The sequence below is a fragment of the Rattus norvegicus genome, chromosome 17 (genome assembly GCF_021556685.1).
Source record: "Rattus norvegicus strain SHRSP/BbbUtx chromosome 17, alternate assembly SHRSP_T2T, whole genome shotgun sequence".
NCBI classification, from domain to species: domain Eukaryota; kingdom Metazoa; phylum Chordata; class Mammalia; order Rodentia; family Muridae; genus Rattus; species Rattus norvegicus.
In genome coordinates this window covers 58951810-58977500 of record NC_141550.1, presented here as the reverse complement: position 1 = coordinate 58977500, position 25691 = coordinate 58951810, and the positions used below count along the sequence as shown (strand labels likewise).

General features: G+C 46.6%; 1 protein-coding gene and 1 long non-coding RNA gene across 54 annotated transcripts in view; one reads left to right on the top strand and one right to left on the bottom strand.

The window, feature by feature from the left end:
• Svil (supervillin) overlaps positions 1 to 13863 on the top strand; it is a 193896-nt gene extending 180033 nt beyond the window's left edge. For 49 of the 50 annotated variants that reach the window (XM_087591133.1, XM_087591131.1, XM_087591127.1 and 46 more), the window contains 9 exons: positions 2785 to 2936; positions 5141 to 5246; positions 6053 to 6260; positions 7626 to 7759; positions 8979 to 9134; positions 10421 to 10564; positions 11460 to 11584; positions 12635 to 12790; positions 12876 to 13840. In XM_087591133.1, the coding sequence (XP_087447259.1) occupies positions 2785 to 2936; positions 5141 to 5246; positions 6053 to 6260; positions 7626 to 7759; positions 8979 to 9134; positions 10421 to 10564; positions 11460 to 11584; positions 12635 to 12790; positions 12876 to 12962 (1268 nt within the window). In that variant the 3' untranslated portion in view covers positions 12963 to 13840. 50 annotated transcript variants of the gene reach the window in all.
• Positions 3963 to 25691, bottom strand: part of LOC148000209 (uncharacterized) — a 33042-nt gene continuing 11313 nt past the window's right edge. Inside the window, exons 1-4 of one of the 4 annotated variants that reach the window (XR_015641728.1) lie at positions 18943 to 19103; positions 9366 to 9457; positions 8916 to 9245; positions 3963 to 4303 (exon numbers count right to left, since the gene is read on the bottom strand). This is a non-coding gene — a long non-coding RNA (uncharacterized LOC148000209). Of the gene's footprint in view, positions 4304 to 8915; positions 9246 to 9365; positions 9458 to 18942; positions 19104 to 19233; positions 19307 to 25691 lie in introns of those variants that run through there. The other 3 variants (XR_015641727.1, XR_015641730.1, XR_015641729.1) reach the window with 3 other exon arrangements.

Genomic DNA, 25691 nt, shown 5'->3' with positions numbered 1-25691 from the left:
TGCCTGACCCAGAGAGCATCTGGCTGGCCCTGCGCATGCTGCTTCGAGTGTTTGCTGTGTTTGCATGGTGCCTGGCACCTGCCTTCATTGTAGTTGCTGGGAAGCTCCCCCACAGAAATTTTCACCAGACACAGCAGAATCCCTGAACCGTTTGAAATGACTTGTAATTGCCCAAAGTAAAGAGGATTCCCAAGAGGAGTGGACCAGCACATCCAAAATGTGGATAGGAAACTGCAAACTTAGTAATAGAGACAAAGAGATAGGATAATATATTTAGTCATTTTCATGCCTGGCTTCTAAGTCAGGAGACCAATGTAATCGTGAGGGAGGGAATGAAGTGAGTTTATACTGCCAGGGATCTGAGGTGTCCACAGCCTGCATAGACTGGAACTCCCCCATCCTCATCCCTCGAGGAAGCAGTGGGGCTGGTAATCCCTCCCCATACTGCCTGACTTCCCCGGGCATGGCAGCATGTTACCAATAACTCCAATATCATTCTGCCAGCAAAATGACAACTCCACCAGCCTGCTTAGGTCAGTGTCCTGCCCAGTGACCATTTGTAGGGTGCAGCATGGTCTATGCCCTGGAAGGGTCATGGGGGTCATAAACTCCATGGGTGGAGCCCCCAGAGGCAGAGGCAGGTCACTTTGGAGATGGTCAGAAAGTTGGATTCTGGTGCGAGACTTGATCGGGAGCAGTCCTCATCTCTCGTGTCTGTGTCTGCTACACAGAAGCTCTAGTAGCAACATCACTGCTCTTTTGTGCACATGCGTGCGTATGCATACCCGGGACACATACATGTGGGGGCCAATGGCAGCCTCATCTGCTGCCCTCGGCACAATCTGCCATCTTTGCTTTCCATACAGGGTCCCTTGCTGGCCTGGGGCTCACAAGTGGGCAGAGTGGCTGGCCAGCAAGCTCCAAGGGGCCGTTTGTCTCCGTCTCCCCAACACTGCACATGACCATGCATGGCTTTTTTTCCCCACTTGGCATGGGTTCTAGGGATGGAACTTGGATCCTTCAACTGCACTATCTCCACAGCCCAGAAAAGGCTTATTCTTGGAAGTTCTTTGATGGCGTGAGTTATCAACACTTTAGGGATCCGAGTTGTAATGGTGTACTTACTAATAACTTTTACATTACAAAAAACCAAATTGAAAGTAAGTTATTCTGTGTAGAACTAAGTTTGGGTGTCCTGAGGAAACAGTTAAGGACATTAGTCAAAATGCTTTAGGAAATGGGGTGTATTTTAGGCACATAGAGTGATGTTTGGTTTAGAATGCTGGGCTGAAAAGTGCCCATTGACATGTTTATTATATTTACACAGTGGTTTAGAGGGCTTAGTCCAAAGCCTGTATGAACTGTCGTGATTTTAAGTGCAGTTTTCACCAGTAACCTGGATAACAGGATGGCTTGCCGTTACATTGAACACGGGCTTCTGATCCAATCTTAGCTGCGGATGTCTGTAATAATTCACAGATGGCTCATAGTTACACTCAAAACTATGCAAACATGGCCCTTTCAGATCCACAGTAGTTGGCATTGAAGTCCAGGCTTAGGCAAGGGTTTGAGAAATAAACAGAATCGCTCACTTTAAATACATGGAAGCATTTTGCTAAGCAAAGGGCCCAAACTAGATAAAGATGTCCTGAGCTCTTAATAACTTAAGAGGGTTACTGAGGAACCCCGGTTCCGTTCTCACCTTCAGATCTCAAAACAATGGTAATTTTATCCACAGTATTGGATTGAGGGAACCCAGATCCAGGGGAGCCACCACCAGCCTGGCTTTGTTATTTTGAGACAGGGTCTTGCTAGATAGCCCAGTCTAATCTACTCAAGGTCATCCTTCTTCAGTCCCTGGCAGCCTAAACTACAGATATGTACAGTCACTGAAAAGAACCCTGGTTACCATTAAGGTTTCCTTAATTTATCTATATTGTGTATATATCTATACATTTGCATATTTGGAGAACATATATGTATATGTGAATGTGCCAGTGAGCATACACATGTTTGTGAGGCTATGTAGTCCTCAGTCCCTCTCCTGAGGTTTGAGACAAGGTTCCTCAGTAAACCTGAAGCTCACAGATTCACCTACATTGCTGGCCAATGAGCTTCCAAGGATCTGCCTGTTTCCCAACACACACTAGCCCTGGGAATACACTCCCAACTTCAGCATTAATTTTTAAATAGTTTTTGTAACCTGGACTAGATTCTCCCATCGTTGACCCTTTGTAAGTTATTTTTCTGTTAGTATAATAAGAGCCCCAAGACAATTGCTTTTCAAAGAGAAAGGTTTATTTTCGCTCTCCGTCTTGGAGGTTCTAATCTATAGCTAGCACCTGTACTGCTTGGACGGAGCCTGTGGCTACAGAGCACATCAGGGCAGAGAACATGAGGTAGTGTAACACGCTCGTGCCTCATGGCTGAACCATCAAGAGGGGAGGGTCAGACTCCACCATTCTTTTATAATGGTCCATGTTGCTTCCTTCACTCTTGAAGCTCCTCCAGCTGCTGCCGACATCATCCCTTCCTCAGCTGCTTCTGACAAGTGGAGTGTAGGAAAGTGTGTGTGTGTGAGCCTGGTCCTGCTCCTGGTCACACACTGGGGGTCAGAGGGAATGTGCCTCTGCCTGACATGATGTGATTTATCTTGGGGTTCCTAGAGGAGCCATCAGTCAGCTGAGAAGAAGATGGCACCCCACTTTGGCTCCATCACACATTCTGGGGAAGAGGCCCAGCCATTTATCTGCTGCCCCTCACCCTCTACCATTGTGTCTGCAGTGGGAAGCCGACAAAAGGGGGAACATCCGGTGAGAGTGGCTGGCAAAGAGAAGTGTGTCTATTTCTTCTGGCAAGGCCGGCACTCGACCGTGAGTGAGAAGGGAACGTCAGCTCTCATGACAGTGGAACTGGATGAAGAGAGGGGGGCCCAGGTAAGCACTGTGGAGCCATTGCAGACCTAGACCCTGCCCCCCCTTCCCCTCCCCCTCTGCAGTGAGCCTTGCTGACCTAGACCCTGCCCCTCCCTTCCCCTCCCCCTCTGCAGTGAGCCTTGCTGACCTAGACCCTGCCCCCCCTTCCCCTCCCCCTCTGCAGTGAGCCTTGCTGACCTAGACCCTGCCCCCCCACTCCCCTCCCCCTCTGCAGTGAGCCTTGCTGACCTAGACCCTGCCCCCCCTTCCCCTCGCCCTCTGCAGTAAGCCTTCAGGTGCTGAACCCAGGGAGGGCAAGGGCCTGTGCTATGAAGGCTCTCCTCCTAGAACAAAACAAAAACATGCCTCCCTCCCTTTCCAAAGGGAGCAGGCCCAAAAGTGGCCAAACCTCTTCCCTTGGCTGGAAGCAGCCATGCTGGAGGACAGTTTGGGCCTGAGAACCTTACAACCAATTGAGTTTCTGCTTAGCTGTTGCCTTCAGCTTCAGGCAAGCCCCTCCCTCCCTCAGAACCACACTGCCATTTGTTTAGTGGTTTACAGTGTTGTTCCCAGTGAGCTCTGACCTCAGAACCTCCATCGTGCCTGGCACTCACTGCTACCCAAATCCAGGGGCATAAAGACTTCATAAACTGTTTTACTGGGGCATCGGCACTGGGGATCACATTCAGGGCATTGTGTGTACTAAGCAGCACAGTCCTGTTAGGCTGCCTCCCTGGCATGGCCCACGAAGTGTTTTTAATATTTGGATGATCTGTGCTCTATGTCACATCCATCAGTGCCACTGACTGAGAGCTGGCTCTAGAGCTCTGGGACACATGACACCGTAGGCGAGTATTTTTACCGTCCTGGATGAATGACTAGTTGGCAGGAGCGTGAGGGAGGGGAGCAGAGAAATGCTTTCTAGAAATAGAGCCGAGCTCATTCAGCTGTCTGCCGTCCTCAGAACTAATTATGTGCCCTAAAAATCGTTTTAAGACAAATGGATATTTTGCGCTACAGACATTTTAGATAGAACACTGCAACAATGGCACTGCTGCCTGTTTTTATAGAAGCCATAAGTGAACATGTTTTAACTCTGAATTCAAAGCACACCTGGAGTTTGGGGCTAATCATTCTACTCTGAGCATTTCTTATTTCAATCTAACACATGGAAAAATCATCATAGACACGTAACACCATCACAGAGTGCCACGTGCCCTGTGCTGCCAAGGAACAGCACTTGCCCGTGCCGAGCAGGCCCGCACTTAGTAACTTAGCTTCTGGTTCAGAATGCTTCTACCTTGTTGGTTGCCCCAATGTGCTCGATGAACATCCCTTCTGTACAGGGTAGAGTCTGCCAAAGGGAGAGCAAGTGGGGCCGCTATCACCTGATGAGAGAAAAACAAGGTAGTCAGGGAGAGCCATGTCACCCCACGTGAGGATACAATACGATGTTGGTTCCTGTCACTGTGATAAACACCTCAGGTGATCTACTTAAACGCAGAAATGTTTCTTTTGTCCTCTGGTATATGGTTAGCCATGTTGGTTGTAGGCTCATAGGGAGGCAGCATGTCATGGCAGAAATGCATCTCAAGAGAGAGACCACTTGGCTCATTTCCAAAAAGGAAAAGAAGGCAAGGGTCTCCATTAACCCCCTTCAAGGACATTCTCCCTAAGGGCTCCCCCACGAGGCCACACCCACCTCATGGGTACCTCGGCCTCTTAGCACACAGCCTGGGGAAGCTGCACCTAGAGGACATCTTCCCTGAGAGGCGTTTAAGACCTAACCCACCACAGATGCTACAGCAGGGGCATCTCCCCAGATTCACTAAGTCAGCAACTCATCTGAGAGGTGGACCTTGTTAAACACATTAAACACATTTAAATCTGTCACATCATAGCCGTACATAAAATACCACGAACATGCCAAAGTTAGTGTCTCTGGAGAATATTCCATAACAGAAAAGCAGTGATCAGTGAAAGAAGGTGCAGGAGGTTCCAGAGCAAAGCATTCCTACCTCCATGTCACCATATTACGGGGCAGCACATCCTTGAATGCTTTGAAAGAAACCCTATGTGCTACACGTTTAATCCTGCCTAGCTTCCGAAGGCAGGGGTGATGCTCTGTGTATCCCGTTGGTGGTGCCCAGATTCCCTGAAACAGGGAAGTAATACCTTTGACAGCCCCTTCATCTGACCTGTGTTTTCCGTGTTTATATTTGAAGGTCCAGGTCCTGCAGGGAAAGGAGCCGCCCTGCTTCCTTCAGTGTTTCCAGGGGGGTATGGTGGTACACTCCGGACGGAGGGAAGAGGAAGAAGAAAATGTGCAAAGTAAGTGACTTGTGATGCCACAAGTCCGTTGTGTGTCTCTTCTCCCTGGAGGTGCTTTGGAAGGAGGGCTTTCTGCTAAGCCTAGGGCCTGGAGAGACGACTCAGGCAGTCAAGAATGCACGCTGGGCTTACAGAGGACCCACAGCAGCCAGGCAGTTCACAACCACATCTACCTCCAGTTCCAGGAGGATCTGACGCCCCTTTCTGGCAACCACGAGCACTGCACTCATGTGTGCACTCTCCTATTTATTAATTTTAAAGTATATATCTATATATAATTGAAATGTATCTTATAATTACATTTATATATAATTGAAAACCTTAAAGCAAGTCTGACCTCATGTAGTTGTGTCTTTCCCACTGAAAGCTGCCTGGGGCTGGCCTGACAGAGCATCGTGGGGACTCCCACCCTGTGTGCCACTTCTTTCCTGATCTGCCCTTTTGTGTGGGAGGCCTTGAAATAAACTCTCAGTAACTATCTACACTGTTGACGAAAATTAAAAACTGGTGTATTTTCTATCATAACCTTTTCATGGGCCAGCACCCACCACTAAATCCTCAGTATTCTTCTCTTTAGAGGTTTAGTTATTTAATGTAAACTTAGAAAGATTTTTTTTCCTGCCATGTGAACTTTTGGCCACCTGTGTATAACGGCAGAGCACACGCTGCTGTCCATGTGCTGCACATCTTCAGCCTCGGGCTCTGCAGTCCCTACAAGGAGTGTCTTTGACAGCAGACGGGGAGCCCAAAGGTCCCCTCCTCCTGTGCTCGCTCCTTCATAGCTCTGTCCACTGCTGTCCCCGCAGGTGAATGGAGACTGTATTGTGTTCGAGGAGAGGTGCCCATGGAAGGGAACTTGCTAGAAGTGGCCTGTCACTGCAGCAGCCTGAGGTCCAGGACATCCATGGTTGTTCTGAACATAAACAAGGCCCTCATTTACCTGTGGCACGGATGCAAAGCCCAAGGCCATACGAAGGAGGTTGGAAGGACTGCGGCAAATAAAATCAAGGAAGAGTGAGTGTTGGTCTGCACCAAGGGGGTTCCCAGAGGGATGCAGACAGGCAGAGGCAGTCTCCCAACAAGGGATGCCCCATCTGTTTAAAGTGACTCCAGGGATCTTTGGACCTACAGCCAGGACTGACGTACATCCAGAGGATATGCATCTCCATTGAAGCCTCCAACTTGCAGACTTTTCCAGCTTTCTGAGGACACGCATGCCTCTGTAAAAGCATCACTGAGGCAGGCACTGTGGTGGATCCTTGCAGCCCCAGCTTCCTAGAAGGCTGAGGGATGAAGGACAGGCTAGTCCAAGAGTTTAGGGACAGCCTGGGTTCTATAGTGAAATTTCATCTGGGAAAATAAAAAGACAGCAACAGCGAGGCAGACATCTCCAACAAGCATAGTCACACTGTGGCTTCTTTCCATAAGTGCTTCTGAGCGTTCTGCTTGCAGCCTCTGCTGTTAGAGAGGCCCAGGCAGGTGTCCTGTAGGAGTCAGAGTGTGTTGGAAGCAGGGAGCCATGGCTGCAGGTCAGCAGCTGGCATTGAGTTCTCAGACCCCAGGCCAGCAGCACTGGGGACCACACTGCTGGGTTTTTCTCCTGGGGGCTTCCTGATGGGCAAGGCTGGAGGGGGTGGGGCTGCCGCTGTGTCTTACCAACAGCATGGGCAGCCTCAATTCTTTGAGACCAGCTGGGTTCCTTCCTAAAAATGGAGTATTCCATCATGTACCAGCAAAGGGCAACTTGCGTCAGCCTATTCTTTGGGCACTGAAATGAAACAATGGGGTTCCCTCTCACTCCCCTGAAGATAGTGCTGGGCCATAAGGGCAAAGAGAAGGCAGACAAGTGACCTTCTAGCAGGCAGGCAGTGGACAGTGATGGTGGGCAGAGTTTAAAAGATGCTGTATGAGGGGTCTAATAGCATTCATGCTCCAAAAGGCTTTTCGCTTGGGCCGTTAAGAACGAAGCAAACCGGTGATGAAGTCATTCACGTATTCATTTGGTAAACATTTATGAACAACCACTTGGTGCCAAAGAAGGAACCAGAGAGCGGGCAGTGAGCAAACTCATCTGTCCTCCTCCTCCCCGTGCAGTTCATGTTCTAGTGGCAGAGGACAGTAAGGAGAAACGCTGTGTTAGATATAAAGGTGTGTGTTGCCTTCATGACGTGTATAGCTCTGTGTTCTTCCCTGAAGCAAACTGGCCCCTTTTCCTCCAGCACAAACACTGAGAGAACTTTTTCAGAATATGTTTTTGTTCACCAGTGAGAACTGCTTTCTTTAGTTAGAGAGTGAAGTCATCCGGGGATTTGGTCTGGAATAACTGTCCTGCAAACACCCCCCACCTTCTATAAACCTCCACCATGTCTCCTCACATAGATGTCCCCTGGAAGCAGGCCTGCACAGCAGCAGCAACGTGACAATCCATGAGTGTGACGAAGGATCCGAGCCCCTGGGATTCTGGGACGCTCTGGGAAGGAGGGACAGGAAGGCCTATGACTGCATGCTTCAAGGTAACTTAACACCACAGTCCTCAGTGTCCGTCCTCTCGGCTCACTCATGGGTTTGCTCACGAGACATTTATTGAGGTTTGGACATGGTTCCTCCAGCAAAGGGCTTGCCATGGAAGCGTGACGACCCAAGTCGAATCCCCAGAGCACATGCATGCCGGTACAGCGGTGCACCCTTGAAATCCTAGAATCTAGGGAAAGGGGAAGGAGCGTTCCTGGGACTTTATCTCCAGTCTAAGTGGGGAGCTCCGGCTCCTCGTGCAGCATTCACACATTCATGTGTACCACATACACCCCACCTCCTGAGCACACATCTGTAAAGATTTATTGAGCATATGCTGTGCATAGCACACAGTGAATAAAGCCAAGGGTAATCATAAAAACGTAAAACAAGCTTTCCTCCGTTAATCATTTCAGATGTGAGTTCAACAACTCACATGTGGCAGAGACAGACAGAACCCATGTGTTCTGGTGCTTTCCACTCACTTCCCAATAAAAAGGCTATCAGGGTGACTGTCATGTAACCCTCAGTGCCCCCTTGCTGCCACTGAGATGTTAGTGACACTAGTACATTGTAATGTAGTCCACTCTGCTTACCCTTCCTCCACAGCTGGGGAGCAACGGCCAATGTTGCTCTATTGTTCAATGGTGTGGTTGGCATCCCTCAAGATTAATGATTTGTCCTTAATTAAGGTGAATTTCTAGACGTGAGACTTTTCTATCAACCAGTGTCCCTTGGAACATTGGGTCAACTTTCTTTCCTAGCAGAAATTCTCAAAAGGGAACATTTCCCCACACTCATAAACCAAGCACAGTATCCTGGTTTCTGTTTGAATTGGTAGCTCAGCGTGTTGGATTGATCTTTTATGCTTACCGTGTGTGTGTGTGTGTGTGTGTGTGTGTGTGTGTCTGTCTGTCTGTCTGTCTGTCTGCCTGCCTGCCTGCCTGCCTGTCTGGTGTGTACATATCTACATGCACGCACACATGCACGCAGAGTTTTAGTCACTGCTCATTGGTAGAGTGCTTGCCTAGCATGCCCGAAGCCTGTGTCTGATACCCAACACTGCAAAAATAACTGAAACAGACTTCCCAGAAAGAGGCTATATAAACCAAATCCTGCTGATTTCCCTCCAGTTCTTTGAGTTGGTATATGTTTTACCTTCAGTCCATCTGGAAGTTGGTCCATATGGTTTCCTTAGCTTTGTTCTCTTTTCTTTGGAAGATCCTGGAAGTTTTAACTTCGCGCCCCGCCTGTTCATCCTCAGCAGCTCCTCAGGAGACTTCTCAGCGACAGAGTTCGTGTACCCCGCGCGAGCGCCCTCTGCCGTCAGCTCCATGCCTTTCCTGCAGGAGGATCTGTACAGCGCGCCGCAGCCAGGTAAGCCCTGCAGAGGGCGTGGTCGCGTAGCACCTTCCGGGAAGCCTTTCCTTCTCTTTGTAAACAATTCCTATTTGCCAACTATACTAGCAGGCTTGCTTAGGGCATCTCCTTTTATCCACCCACCGCAAAAGAAAACAAGAAAATCAGCCGCGTAGTTTTGTATCAGGAACTGAACTCAGTTACTTCCTACATCAAAGAGCAGTTGACAGTGCCACGTGGCATCCTTACCATTCTCCCAGCCTTCCTCTCCAACGTTCTGCTTCATGGTCCCTTGTGAGCCGCCCTTGCTCCAGCTCCAGCTCTCATGTTTGTATTCAAAACTGAGGAAACAGGAAAGGGGGAGTTTCTTACATCCCTCTAGCTCCAGTAAACGTTTCAGCTTTATCCCATTGGCCAGAAGATGTCATGTGGTCACTCCAGCTACAAAGGATTCTGGAAAAGCAAGTGGCCAAGGAAGAACTTGGGCAAGCCCTCAGCAGAGCTAAGACTGCAGACCTGGTTTCCCAATTCCAAGATCAGTAGTGTTCTCACCAAGTCACACCTTAATACTCAAACCTATGCAAAGGAAATGAGCTCTGTAGGCCCTCCCACCTTCCTGCCAATCAAGCCTATGAGCTCATAGTTGGCCAAAGCCTGGAGCCTTATTTTACAGTAGTTTCCCTACCACTAGCTCAGATCTTGTCTGATGCATACATAACACTATGGGCACACTATGGGCAGCAGCCACGAGTATCTAAAAGAGAAAGCTACTCCCTGTCCTTGCATTCCTGGGCTCTGGATGGATCAGCAACAACCACTGGCTTTTAAAGCAATCCCAAAATGCACATCAAGAGGGTCCTTGGGGCCACTGAGATGACAAGTTGGAAAGCATTTGCCACACAAAACAAGAGTCAGGTGGAGGCTTAAAGACAAGGAGGTAGAGCCAGGAGGATTCTGTTCAAAGTTCACGTCCTTGTCAAAGAACTGTCACTCCTCAGAGCATCATGGGGGTTGAGGGCAAACCAAATGTGAGCTCTTTGGAGACCAGAGGTAGCTAACATCAGAGCCCTGAGCATTTGAAAAGGCCACCAGCAATCTGTGGATGATCTGGGAAAGGGAGGTCTGCAAAGAGGCTTGGGTCACCTTCCACATGCTGCTTGGGACCGTCAGAGTTTAAGCTCAGGGCTGAGTGTGCAGAGAAGCCATCACTCTGAACCAAGGGAGAGGGATGTGAGCACAGCCGGTAGAGCAGCAGGGCTCTGTGAAGGAATCCCTGATGGTCCCGTTCTGCTCTTACCTAACAGCTCTCTTCCTTGTTGACAACCATCACGAGGTGTACCTCTGGCAAGGCTGGTGGCCCACCGAAAACAAGATAACCGGCTCTGCTCGCATTCGCTGGGCCTCAGACCGGAAGAGCGCCATGGAGACAGTCCTGCAGTACTGCCGAGGTGAGGGGTGGAAGGCCACCACAGACCTAGCCATGTTCCTTCTGAGTCTCCCGCAGCCATGACAAGGCTCCAGCACTCCCCTTAAACCGCTGGAGGCTTGTCGATCTTAAGATCAGTACATTCTGCCACCAGAACAAAGGAAAGTCCGTCTTTCCCTTTCAAACAGCAGGGCCACCCACATAGTATATTGTGGAACCACCTGCACTGACACCACTCTGAACATGGGGGTAAGTGGCTAAGTGACCTTCATGGCACAGTTCTCTCTTCAGGCAGTGCCAGCATTAGAGAAGGGAAATGTGCCCAAACTGGCTAAACGCCAATACCAGCCTCTTTTTTTTTTTTTTGGTATTGTATCCAATGATAACAACAAAACAACCAAAACATAGTTTCTTAATTAACATCTACATGGAATCCGGCCTTTTACAGAAAGCGCGTACCAGTAACTAATGTAAGCGGGTACCAGTGACTAATGTCCTGACTGCATGCCGATAGTTTACTGGCTCCCTTAATGCCCTGGAGTGTGTACGGTTGGTTCTTGCCATGGAGAGCTCTTTGTGGCATCTTTCAAATCCCACCAAATGCTCAGGCATCTGAAAGGTGCTGCCGTTGCCCATCACGTGCTCTTGAAGCTCCTCCAGGGGAATGAAAGGGAAGCAGACGTCCCTGGTGGGAGTTTCTAGACAGCTCTCTGTCCCCCCAGAGGTTCATAAACGCTTTGCCAGGTTGGAGGGGGGTTTACGTCAGTGCATCTGCATCGTATAAACATGAGTCACCTTTCAGATAAACAGCACCCATGCGTTGTTATGATGCACATTTAAACATGGAAGAAAAATGGGAGGAGCCTGAGAAAAAGCAGGACAGACTCCACTGACATGCGCATTCTGTGTCCCCACAGGAAAGAATCTCAAAAGGCCACCCCCCAAGTCTTACCTTATCCATGCTGGGCTAGAGCCCCTGACGTTCACTAACATGTTTCCCAGCTGGGAACACAGAGAAGACATTGCCGAAATCACAGAAATGGTGAGCCCGGGGCTCCAAGGACTATGGGCATTGCAGCTGCCTTATTCAGTCTAAGGTCAAGACAGAGGTTGTCCCAGGATCCCTGCACTTCCTGTAGCTCATCGGGCGTGGCAGGGACTGGGGGGGACGGTGTATAACAGTGACGGCTCACTGCGTACTGCCTTGGCAAGGCCACAGCACCTTTTCATTTCATTACCAGGACAGTGCAGTAGGGTTCATCTTACTATTGTCTCCATTTTTACCCGTGTCAGAGCTGAGGCATAAAACACTTAAAACACATAAAACACTTGCCTCCAATCTCTGAGTCGCCAAGTGAGGGGTGATTCACGGGTGCAGGCTCAGCTCCTCACCCACTTCTCCCTGAGATTCGGCCCCATAGCTTGAACCTGAGCTTGAACTCATGCACCATCCAAGAACCCAGAGGAGGCAGCATTTCCCAGACCCAAGTATAAGAGATCAAGATAGCTTCCCCAGAATATCTCTCCCCCTTCTGTGGTGTGTGTGTGTGTGTGTGTGTGTGTGTGTGTGTGTGTGTGTGTGTGTGTGTGTATCCCAGGGCCTTTTGCATTTTAGGCATTTACTCCCCTCCTTAGCTAAACCCTTACCCTTACTTTCTTTATGTCTCATGTGGACTAAGAAATGAATCCTAGGGGAAGGGGAGAGGGCATGATTTCTTTTGAATGTGATAATTTTAAAATATATTCAAACAAATTCCACTATGTGCAAGCATCTAATGGTTTGATTTTAGGCCCAATAATCTTTCTCTGTTGTTCATTCATGGAGTCTGAGTCCCTAAACATTCATGCATGCATTCGTCCTTTCACTCTTTTGGAAGCAGTTCAGAAAGAGGTTTGATTTGAAACCTGCTGCAGGGAGAAAGGCTATGAAGACTAGAAGGTAATTCCTGGACATCTAGGCCCCCCACTGCACAGTGGCCTGATGCCTTACTCAGACCTCCCCGGGCTGTGCATAGATGGGGCATAGCTGGGAGTCTGCATGCAATCCATAGATAGCACTCGTCTGCTCAAATGTTCTATGCTTTGTCTCCAGGACACTGAAGTTTCCAACCAGATCACCCTGGTGGAAGACGTCTTAGCCAAGCTGTGTAAAACCATCTATCCTCTGGCAGATCTACTTGCCAGGCCACTCCCAGAGGGGGTAGACCCTCTAAAGCTTGAGATTTATCTTACAGATGAAGACTTCGAGGTGAGTGACCCTCGAGTGGGATGACACAGTGGGAGAGCATCCTTTCAGTCAGTCACTCACTGGGCATCTCTCGAATCTCTTCCAGTTTGCACTCGACATGACCAGAGATGAATTCAACGCACTGCCCACCTGGAAGCAAATGAACCTGAAGAAAGCGAAAGGCCTGTTCTGAGGGTGAGATGACAGCCACAGAGAGGTCACTGCCACTAGACCAGAAAGTGGATGGAGATATATATTTGGACTGGTGTTTTTTTCTGTCAGAGAAGAAAGTATTTTTGACTCAGAGTTTTTCAAAACCTGACCTTATTCGCTCTATGGCTTGTCCCGGAGTTGAGCATTCTGTAAATGTCCAGGAGTACTCTTCGGAGCGTTCTTTTCCACAGTTCAGGTGAACTGAAAAGAAAGCGTCTCTTCCGTTCCCCTCAGCCGAGTGCTGCCTCAGTGGCCGCTGCAGCCCTACCCTCCTCTTCCAGCTCAGCGTTGCCTTTTTTAAAGCAATTTTCTTTATAAAGTGTTATTTTGATAGTTTGTGAATTCTAAATATATATATATATATTTATATAAACACCATATAAAGCAACTATGTATTTAACAAGCTATGTATTCATTCACTTGCAACTGTTCCCTTTGGTGTCAAAAGGACATTACCAAGTGTAGGGCTGTGTCACTTCTGTTGACCTAGGCCTGCCACCAGTCTCTCCCAGGCTCAGGACTGCCTCCTCAGCCTTAGGTCTGGCTTGTGCCGAGTTCTGCTTCCGGTGCTAAAGCGAGCAAAGACTTTGTACTACTTCCCGGTGTGACTCTGAAGAATCTATCTGAATCAACCTTTCTACCTTAATGTCCCCCCCGGAAGTGTATAGTGCCTTGTTTTATGTACAGTTTATATACAGAAAAGTTTGCTCTGCTCTTTTGATGCCGGCTTGGAACCTTATCTACAGTTTTATTCTCAGTAGAGATAAAAACATCTCAATTTCTCATACCCATTGTAAACATTACACAGGTCATTTTGTGACACAGGATCCCAAAAATAAAATTTCAGAGTAATCACAACTCATTAATCAGTTTACATTGAATTCCGTACCTGTTCTTTTGTGTGTGGGGGTGGGGGGAGAAATTCTGTAGCTGTCAATCAAGTCCCAGTGTGATGCATTGATACCAACTGCTGAGGCCGGAGCACAGCACAGAGCAGGAGTTTTCCGGGACGGTGTAAGGTTAGGTAGACCTGTAAATTTGCCGTAAACGTTGCGCATGTTCTCAATGCCACAGATGCATCCCTGCTTGTCTTAAGATCTCAGTGCCTTTTCTCCAAGCATGACTGGATGTGTGAGGTGTTAAAGTGTAAGCTGTGGATGGGACCAGGGTAGGTGGCTCAGTGGGGAGCGCTCGCTTGGCATGTGGGAGGCTCAGGTTCAATGCCCAGCACTGATAGAAATTGAAAAGAGACAAAACCATGAGTGCTGCGAATGGGCCGTGAGTTGTTACACCCTGCCTGCCGCTGCTCCGTCTAGTTTAACATGTATTAACTTCCCAGCCCGCTTCCATGCCCTACTGTGGGACAGTACCAAGGCTGGAGCCTGTCGGCTGCTCCTGGACCCACAGCTTTATGACTGTGTGATACTGTCCAGTCACCAAACATCCCTGCCTTCCTTTCCTAAGAAAGGAGACAGCCTGTGTCCCCCAGCATCACAGATCTTTGGACAGAGATGGAGGAGATAAGCTTTGAAAATTGTCCAGTGCCTTGGACCTTCTGGTGCTGATGCTGTTGTGACAGGAGATGAAATAGCACAGAGGTGAAGTAAAAGGATGGAGTCATGCACCCAGACATGACGGAAAGGGGAGGACTCAAAGTGCATCTTCCAAATAGCAGCAAAGGAGGAATGTTTGCAGCCATTAGAACAATCTGAAGAGGGTCACAGAGAGACAGGTCTGCCGGCATCTGCAGCCAGCTTGGGAAGAGGACAGCATAAAGCCAGTGTCCCTGCTGCTTAGGAGACAGAGGAATATACCGTGGTCTGTTTCTTTCCACATTCCCTCCCCAGAGCCTCTCATCCAATGCTGATACCCTTTCCTCCTCTGCAGGCGCTTTGTGGACACAGAGTACCCACCCAGGTTAATATTCTTCATCTGGTCACGTTGACACCTGGACTTGACTGTCCCTGAGAGTGACAGCAGGGGCTAGGTCCCTGTCATCAGCACATCCCTCATAGCCAGGTTGTTCAAAGTGCTCTAAACTCTTGTGTCAGCACCTGTACCCAACATCATTCAGCAGTCATGAGCCATCATCCTGATGTTGGCCTCTGAATGAACACCTCCCCGGACCCCAGCTCACTGTCTCTATCCCTCTTTTAGGATCAGACCCTTCTGGGTCAACATTTTCAAAATCCTCTCATAGCTTCATGAACTTTAATTTATCTCAAGATGACTTAGAACACCTAAAACCTAGAAGAGCTGTACATGTTGAGTTCAACTAAGTCAGTATCTGTGGTTGAATGGATCTGTGGATGTGAAACATGGATACCTATATGTGTGTGTGCATGTGTATGTATGTGTATGTCTATATGTGTGTGTCTATATGTATGTATATATGCGTATGTGTATGTGTATGTGTACATGTATATATTATATATGTATATAATGTTTGCGTGTGTGTGCATGTGTGAAAATCAGAGGTGAACATCAGGTCTCCACTCACTCTGCACCTTAGTTTTGAGACAAATTCCCTTAGCTTGGAGTTCACTGATGAGGCTAGACTGACAGTCCAGTGAACTTTGGGGATCCTCCTGTCTCAGCCTCCCCAGCTCTGGGATCCTAAGCATGTGTTGCTAAACACTTCTTTTTACATGAGTGCTGGGATCTAAACTCAGGTCACTGTGCTGCTGCCATAAGCACTTAACTGACTGAGACGTCTCCCCATGCAGACACCATGCTTTTAAAAAGTAAATGCACGGCTCCACACACGTGCTCGGCTCTGCTCCGTCAGAAGCAGGCTGTCAAGGTGATTCACACCTCAGGCCACAGATATACCCAAGGATGAGATCAAAAGTCACTGGAAAAAGTCTGCTCCTATGAGCATGTTACAGATCTGATGTCCCTGCTAGACTGGGGACCAGCCACTGGTCTCACATTGCTCATCCCTGAGGACAGATTGAGAAAGAAAGGTAACAGCCCAGTGTCCTCACATGTAGTAATGAACAGGCACTCTCCTCAGTGTCTCTGCTTCACTACTAAGATTAAGAAGAAATCCCCAAAGCCAAATTTGGTGGCGCAGAGTTGTGGTCTCAGCACACAGGAGGTGGAGGCGGAAGGATCATGAGTTCAAGGCCAGCCTGACATCTATGGTAAGACTGTGATTTGGGGAACCCAGAATGGATGCAATATCAACTGACAGAAGCAGTGTCCAGCACATCCCCGCCTTGCATTCTCTCACTGTCTCTCAGAGCTGGGTAAAATGTTCTGGACATTCGATGCCATGGGTCTCTGGGAGTCCCTTGTGGATGACGTTAGAACGGATTCGTATGTCTGGAAACTATCATAAACTGCTACTAATCTTTGTAATGTAGGCGTCATCCCAGGCTCCTGTGCCTCAGTCACATCCACAGCACAGGGCGGTGAGAACTCGCCCCTATGCTACACAAGCATGAAAGACCACTGCAGAGCCTTGTGCTGACTCACAGTAACTGCTGAACAGGGCAAGAAAGGCACAACCTTGGAAATTCTTAGTCCACTTAAATTGGACCATTTAGTGACTTGGGTCACAGGAGAAGGTTAAGTGCCCACTGATGGCCCAGAATCTTCAGATGTTCAACTTTCCCAAAGGCTCGGGCTCGGGCCAGCCTGGGCCTCGTCAGCAGGCAATGTGTAGAAGTTGTCTGGTCAGCTGGATCAGCTGGTGACCTGCCATTGTGTGTGTGTGTGTGTGTGTGTGTGTGTGTGTGTGTGTGTGTGTGTGTTTCTCCCCGGATGTCTACCACGGGCCCCCCTTCAGGACTCTACACTTCACTGACACATTGCCACAGCTTGGCTCTTCCTAGAGGATGAACAGACCCTGTGTGAGGTGGTGGGAAGTACCAGGTTGGGGGAGGGGGGGTCCTTGCACAAGGATGCAGTAGCCTCAGGCAACTGAAGCAGAATGAATCCTCCCCGGAAGCAGGTAGAGCAAGGGCAGGGTTTAGCCCTCCTCAGCCTTAGCTGCACTCTCTGCTGACACCCAGTGCAGAAGGGTTTGGCCTTCCTTTAAACTCCCAGTAGCCATATGTAGAGGACCCAAACTTCTCAGTGGCAGATGAAATGATAGGCTGTTATGTTGCCTGGTCTTGGCTGGAAATCGTCAGCAGGGAAGTACTTTAGAATTCACTCCTACCATTTGAGGAAACAGTTAGGCACACTTCCAACTCTGTTAGCCTGAGAACCGATGCAGCTTCAGCCGTAGCTGTTACAGCTCAACCATGAAGTGTCCTCCAAAGAGGCTCATATCCTGGGGCTGTTCTTAGCTGGTAGCACTATTCCTCACCAAGACACTCACATCAATGGGTTAATCCATGGCGTTCACACTGAATGGGTAATTAGGAGGTGGAGTCTGGTACAGAAATTGGGTCCGCAGGAGCAAACCTTGTTCCTGTGCCACCCTTCTCTCCTCTTTCTGCTTCCTGGCTGCTGTGGGGTGAGCAGCTTTCCTCAGCCATGCTTTTCTATCATGACATTTCTCCTCGCTACCTCCGAGTGCATAAGCATGTAACACCAAGTGACTGTGGACCCCTGAAATCCTGAGTCAAAGGAAATCTTCCTGACCTTGTTTTCTCTGGTATTTTGTCACAACAACAAAAAATAACATGAGGTGGAAGGGGATGCAGGATGGACAGGTGTACATGGTGGCTGTCTGCATCTGCTCTGACAACTCCACCATCCCTTCCTTTCCACAACCACCCTGAATACTCCCTGGCTTTAAGAAGGCCCTAAGTGCCTGCTTGTGCCAACAGCTTTCAGACATTCCCCCTGACACCACCCTGGGAAGAGAGCTCCCCAGAGCGCTCAAGGTAGAAATTAATCTGCATATTCCTATTCCATTGTAGACCTCTTGCTCCCACAGGCCAGTCAAGGATAAGATTTCAATAGTTCTAATTTTAATCCAGAGGGGACAAGAATAGGATGACATGTCTGTGGAAGAAGCCATCTGACACATTTATACTCATTTTTAAAAAATTAACCTATCAGATGTGGTTTTGGAGAAGCAAGGAGTTCCAGCTGGAACCAGCAAAAGAAAAAGAAACTCTGTAAGAGACAGAGGAAATCATTGACTTTCAGCCTGTAGTCCGTGGTGCTAAACGCTGTGGGGCCAGCAGGTGGCGCTGTGGCTAGCCAGCCAAAGTCCAGACGTCACTCCAGCACAAACCAGAGTCACCATTTCCAAAGGAAATGCCAGGCAATAGGGTGGGGTCAGGCCTTCCTAAGACCCTTGTCATCAGTGCTCTAGTTGAATTGTTTCTAGTACTGGGAACTTGAATCTCACTAAGGATTTGCCAAAGGCAAAACAATCTTGCCATCTCCCCTTCAGTTTGTCCTGGCTGGGCTCTGGGGAATATCTCCAAAATCATAGGTGCACAGTTCTGGTGGAAGCCTTGCTCCCTCACTTGATTTAAAGAGTCTGACTTCCCACAGAGTGGGGGATCTGCCTCATCGGGCTCTCAGAGTTTCTGCATCTTTTAAATACACACACACACACACACACACACACACACACACACACATATACACAGACACACACACTCAGACACACATACACAGACACACACACACACAGACACAGGCACACAGACACATACACACACACAGAGACACACACAGACACACACACAAACACACACACGCACACACATCATCCCTTCGGCAATTTTACATCTATAAGATGAAGGTGATATCCTTGTTAGCCTCGACTATTTAATGTCAGGACAACTTTAAGCACGAAGCCCCCAAATACTATTTATCAACTATTACATTATCTGCAGTTGGGAGTAACAAAGGAAGAAACGCAGCAGAATCAGATAGACGGTTCTAAGTACAGGTCTTCCCGCGTGTTGACGCTGTCACGACTATTAGCAGATTCCTGCAGAACAGGATACCTTCCCAGCCAGCTCACCCCAAACTCCCAGCCTGACCTGGAGATAAACGGAAGAGCAGCAGCTTCCAGCCAGTGAGACCGCAGGAAGAGGATCGGAAGCCTGAGCTTCCTCTCAGCCCACAAACTCTCCTCTCTCCGGCTTGGGCTGCTCCTCTCACTTCCTGTGGTCCTCACTCTGCCTCCTTCTGTCCTGGTAGTGAGGAAGATTCTGGGTGTTAGCCAGAGCCTTGCCGTCATTTGATCTCCAGAGTTACAGTGACTGGTTTCTCTAGATGCTTGCGTTCCTGCCCCAGAGACCCCTTAATGGCCGACCAGGCGTGATACTCACCCAACACCTAATATTCTTTAACAGAGCAATCACACAGCCAATGCAGACCAAAATAAAGAAACTTCTAATATCCTTCCAGTCTGCCTCTCTGTGAAAGTTATAAGGAACCCCGCTCTGCTGCTGTTTGTCTGTCTATCCATGGCATAAATACTCCCTTAATAAATCTTTTACCCTAATACCATCTGCCTCAGCATACCCAATGAGCCCAAACCTGAAACGTTTCATGAAGAAAGTGGAAAATACAAGCACTTTCTGTGTCACTTTAGAGTTCGAGGTGACTCCCTTCCATCGAAAGTACAGTCATCAAGTGTGACCCCTAAGTGTCACACTGGGCTGGCACAGCGCAGGAGGGTCAGACATGGCCACGTGTTTTCAAAGTTATCCAAAGAATAATGTTCTTCTGACCTCTGCAGAGAGCTTGCTCTACCACAGGTGTGTGTGGAGGCGACTGTGCTCATGCAGGAGAAAGCTCTATCTATCCCCAGCTTCAGCCTCGGCTTGATCATCCCACCAGTGAGTTATCCCAGCTGCGTGAGAAATCCCTACTGGGTTTCCCACCCAAACCCATTGGTCCTGGTTACTGGTAGGAGCCAGGATTAAAGGGAGACACTCCAGGGACAGGCTCCGCCCCTTTAATGTTCTGAATCCCCATCACTCACTCACTGTGTGCTTTAGGAAACTCAGTCACTCTCTTGGGTCTCTGATTTTTCATTTGCAAAGCAAAGGTAATTTTAACACTGGGCAGAGTAGGCTGGGGAGCTCAATGGGGTGTGCGTGCAGGTGCTTGGCACACCTGGTGGACAGGAAACTGAGGCATAAATGACTGGGACTGGGAACCATCCTGAAAATGATGATGGAAGACAATGTTGCTCTGATCATTTTATAAAGCATGTTTAAATTTTTGACAACTGGCAATCAAACCAGAGGGAAGGCACTATTGCTAACAGTATAAGAATCCCCATTTCTTTAAGAGCAGTTGGGCAATTTACCATGAACTTCAAAACACACCATTTACCTAATCAATCACTTCTCAAGAATCTGCACAGTAGTCAAAACATACATAGAAAGTTTTCCTCTGCAACATTATTTACTACAACCAAAAAAAAAAAAAAAAAAACTGGTATTGGCCAGCTAAGAAATACACGTTTATGTAGCTGGGTGCACATGTTTATGAGGGTGCCCATGCATGTGTGTGTGCACAGATGTGAAGGCCAGAGGTCAAAAATGGGTCACTTTCTATTTTATGTTTTGAGGTTTCTTGCAGTACTTTCCATGTAAAAAACACACAGTCTGCCTTCCAGTCTCCATCTGCACCCAGAGCTAAGGCTGTCCCATAGCCCTCCAGACCCAAAACCTACCTAGAGAGAGCTGGTTTCCCAGGAGTGTTCTCATTCCTAAGTCCACAGGTGAGACCCCCTTTTGCTCCACTAATTGTCCAAAGAGGGACCTACCAGGAGCACACAGGGCACAGCAACCTCGGAGCCAGGACTCTTCTGGTCTCCATCTGCACCCAGAGCTAAGGATGTCCCACAGACCTCCACACCCAAAGCCTGATCTGAGAGAGCTGGTCTTCCAGGACTTCTCTCACGCCTAAGATCACAGGTTCACAGGACCACAGGAGAGACAAGCTCCAGTCAGAGACAGCAAGGCCAACTCACATCAGAGATAACAAGATGACAAAAGGCAAGTGAAAGAACCTGAGAAACAGAACTCATCAGAACCAGTTCTCCCATCACAGAAAGTACTGGATACCTCAACACACTGGAAAAGCAAAACTTGGATTTAAAATCACATCTCATAATGATGATAAAGGACTTTAAGAAGGACATAAATAACTCCCTTTAAAAAGTGCAGGATCATACAGGTAAACAAGCAGAAGCCCTTGAAAAGGAAACACAAAAATCCCTCAAAGAGTTCCAGGAAAACACAACCAAACAGGTGAAGGAATTGAAGAAATCCATCCGGGATCTAAAAATGGAAATAGAAACAATAAAGAAATCACAAAGACAGACAACCCTGGAGATAGAAAAATCTAGGAAAGACAGCAGGAGTCATATATGCAAGCATCAGCCCAAGAGATTGAAGAGAGAATCTCACGGGCAGAAGATACTATAGAAAACATTGACACAATAGTCAAAGAAAATGCAAAATTCAAAAAGCTCCTAACCCAAAATATCCAGGAAATGCAGGCAAACCTAACCATAATAGTTATAGAAAAGAGTGAAGATTCCCAACTTAAAGGGCCAGTAAATATCTTCAACAAAATTGTAGGTTGATGTCATTATGCAGGTGAAAGCAGACAAGATAAAATGAGGCCTGTCATTGGACAAGAAGGAAGGGAGGTAGGAACAGAGGTTTTAGAAGGAAGGGAGAAGACAAGAGAGGAGACTGCAGCGAGGAGGAAGGAGCTGGGAGAACTTGGTGGCAGATGTTAAGATTCTTCTCTGCACATAGCTACAGGTTGCTATGACTATTTTAAAGAATGGGTGTGTGCAGGATTTTGTGTTGTCTAGATGTGGAAATTATATCTTGTCAATTGGATCAGAGGATATTGTGTGCTGTGTTCTTTCATGTGGTGACTTAATTGAGTTCAAGACACACCGGGCCATCACCGAATTGGGCTGTGATTGCCTGACATGGTAACAACCCACCCTGGGGACTAGATGGGTAGAGAGTTTGCTACAGGGCTCAGAGAGTAGCCCTAGGCAATGTAAGATGGCATGGAGCTGTGAGTGAGGACAGGGTACCAAGCTGGAACGGCTCACAGACTGCCCGGGTCAGAGGGAGCCCAGGAGAGAGGGCTCAGAATGGTACATGGGAACTGTTCCACCATTGTTATTATTTACTGCAACACAAAATTATAGAAGAAAACTTCGCTAACCTAAAGAAAGAGATGACCATGAACATACAAGAAGCCTACAGAACTCCAAATAGTTTAGGCCAGAAAAGAAACTCCTCCCGTCACATAATACTCAAAACTCCAAATGCACAAAGCAAAGAAAGAATATTAAAAGCAGTAAAGGGAAAGGGGGAAGTAACATCTAAGGCAGACTTGTCAGAATTACCTAATCTCAACAGAGACTGTGAAAGTCAGAAGATCCTGGACAGGAGTCATACAGACCCTAAGAAAACAGAAAGCCAGCCCAGGCTACTATATCCAGCAAAACTATCAATTACTATAGGTGGAGAAACCAAGATATTCCATGACAAAAGCAAATTTACACAAAGTCCAGCCCTACAAAGGATAATAAATGGAAAACTCAAGCACAAGGAGGGAAACTATACCCTAGAAAAGGTAAAAAATTAATCTTCTTTCAACAAGCCCAAAAGAAGATAGCCACACAAACATAATTCCACCTCCAACAACAAACATAGCAGGAAAAAACAATCATTATTCCTTAATATGTCTTAATATCAGTGGACTCAATAAATGACATACACTAACTGACTGGATACATAAACAGGACCCAGCATTTTGCTGCATACCGGAAAGGCACCTCAGTGACAAAGACAGACACTACTTCAGAGTAAAAGACTGGAAAAGAATTTTCTAAGCAAATGGTCCCAAGAAACAAGCTGGAGTAGCCATTCTAATATCAACTTTCAATGAAATGTTATGTTAAAAAAAATAAGGAAGGGCACTTCCTATTCATCAAAGGAAAATCTACAAAGGTGAACTCTCAATTCTGAACATCTATGCTCCAAATGCAAGGGCACCCACCTTCATAAAATAAACTTTACTAAAGCTCAAAGCATACATTGCACCATACACCATGATAGTGGGAGATTTCAACCCCCCACTCTCATCAATGGACAGATCATGGAAACAGAAACTCAATAGACACAGTGAAACTAACAGAAGTTATGAACCAAATGAATTTACCATATCTATAGAGCATTTCATCCTAAAACAAAAGAATAGAGCTTCTTCTCAACACTTCAAGGTACATTCTCTAAAATTGGCCATTTAATGGGTCACAGAATGGGCCTCAACAGATACAAGAAGATTGAAATAATCCCATGTATCCTATCAGATTATCATGAACTAAGACTGGTCTTCAATAATAACAAAAACAACAGAAAGCCCACATACACATGGAAGTTGACCAATGCTCTACTCAATGATAACTTGATCAAGAAAGAAATAAAGAAATAAATTATTTTATTCTTTCTAGAATTTAATGAAAATGAAGGCACAACATACCAAAACTTATGGGACACAATGAAAGCAGTGCTAAGAGGAAAGTTCATGGCTCTGAGTGTCTCCAAAAAGAAACCAGAGAGAGCATACACTAAAAGTTTGACAGCACAACTGAAAGCTCTAGAACAAAAAGAAGCAAATATACCCAAGAAATGTAGATGGCAGGAAATAATCAAACTCAGAACTGAAATCAAGTAGAAATAAAAAAAAGAAAACTATACAAAGAACCAACAAAATCAGGAGTTGGTTCTTTGAGAAAATCAACAAGATAAACCCTTAGCCCAACTATCCAGAGGGCACAGAGAGATTATCTAAATTAACAAAATCAGAAAAGAAAAGGGATACATAACTAGAGAAACTGAGGAAATTTTAAAAAATCAGACCATACCACAAAGTTTTGTTTTCAACAAAACTGGAAAATCTGGAGTAAATGGACAATTTTCTAGACAGACTCCAGGTATAAAAGTTAAATCAGGATCAGATAAACCATCTAAACAGTCCCATAACTCCTAAAGAAATAGAAGCAGTCATTTAAAGTCTCCCAAGCAAAACAAGCCCAGGACCAGATAGGTTTAGTGCAGAATTCTATCTGACCTTCAAAAAGAGACTGAATACCAATACGCTTCAAACTCTCCCACAAAATAGAAACAAAAGGAACACTACCCAATTCATTCTTTGAAGCCACAATTACTTTTATATCTAAAACACACAAAGACCCTACAAAGAAAGAATTTCCATCCAATTTTTCTCATGAATATCAATGCAAAAACACTCAATAAATTCTTGCAAACTCAGAACACATCAAAATGATCATTCACCATGATCAAGTAGGCTTCATCCCAGGGATGCAAGGATGGTTCAATATATGGAAATCCATCAACACAATCCACTATATAACCAAACTAAAAAGAAAAAAATCCAGATGATTATCTCATTAGATGATGAGAAAGCATTTGACAAATTTAATACACCTTCTGTCTTGGAAAGATCAAGAATTCAAGGCCCATACCAAAACACAGTAAAAGCAATATACAGCCAACATCAAACTAAATAGAGAGAAACTTGAAGGAATCCCACTAAATCAGGAACTAGACAAGGCTGCCCCACTCTCTTCCTACCTATTCCATATAGTACTTGAAGTCCTAGCCAGAGCAATCAAACAACAAAAGGAAGTCAAAGGGATACAAATTGGAAAGGAAGAAGTCAAAATACTACTATTTGCAGATGATATGATAGTATACTTAAGTGACCCCCAGAATTCCACCATAGAACTCCTAAACCCGATAAACAACTTCAGCAAAGTGGCTGGATATAAAATTAACTCAAAAATATCAGTAGCCTTCCTCTACTCAAAGGACAATCAGGTTGAGAAAGAAATTAAGGAAATGACACCCATCACAAATAATATAAAATACCTCAATATGATTCTAACCAAGCAAGTGAAAGATCTGTATGATAAGAACTTCAAGCCTCAGGGGCTGGAGAGATGGCTCAGTGGTTAAGAGCACCGACTGCTCTTCCAGAGGACCTGAGTTCAAATCCCAGCAACCACATGGTGGCTCACAACCATCTGTAATGGAATCCGATGCCTTCTTCTGGTGTATCAGAAGACAGCTACAGTGTACTCATATACAAAATAAATCTTTAAAAAAAAAAAAAGAACTTCAAGCCTCTGAAGAAAGAAATTGAAGAAGATCTCAGAAGATGGAGAGATCTCCCATGCTCATGGATTGGCAGGATTAATATAGTAAAAACATCCATCTTGAAATCAATTTACAGATTCAATACAATCCCCATCAAAAGTCCAACTCAATTCTTCATAGAGTTAAAAAGAGCAATTTGCAGATTCATTTGGAATAACAAAAAACCCAGGATTTAAAAAACTATTCTCAACAAAAAAAGAACTTCATGGGGAATCACCATCCCTGAGCACAGGCTGTATAATAAAGAATTGTGATTTAAAAAAACTGTATGTTGGGTTGGGGATTCAGCTCAGTGGTAGAGTGCTTGCCTAGCAAGAGCAAGGCCCTGGGTTCGGTCCCCAGCTCAAAAAAAAAAAAAAAAAAAAACTATGTTATTGGTACAGAGACAGGCAGATAGATCAATAGAATAGAATTGAAGACCCAGAAATGAACCCGCATCCCTGTGGTCACTTGATGTTTGACAAAGGAGCTAAAACCATCCAGTGGATAAAGGACAGCATTTCAACAAATGGTGCTGGTTCAACTGGAGGTCAGCATGTAGGAGAATGCAAATT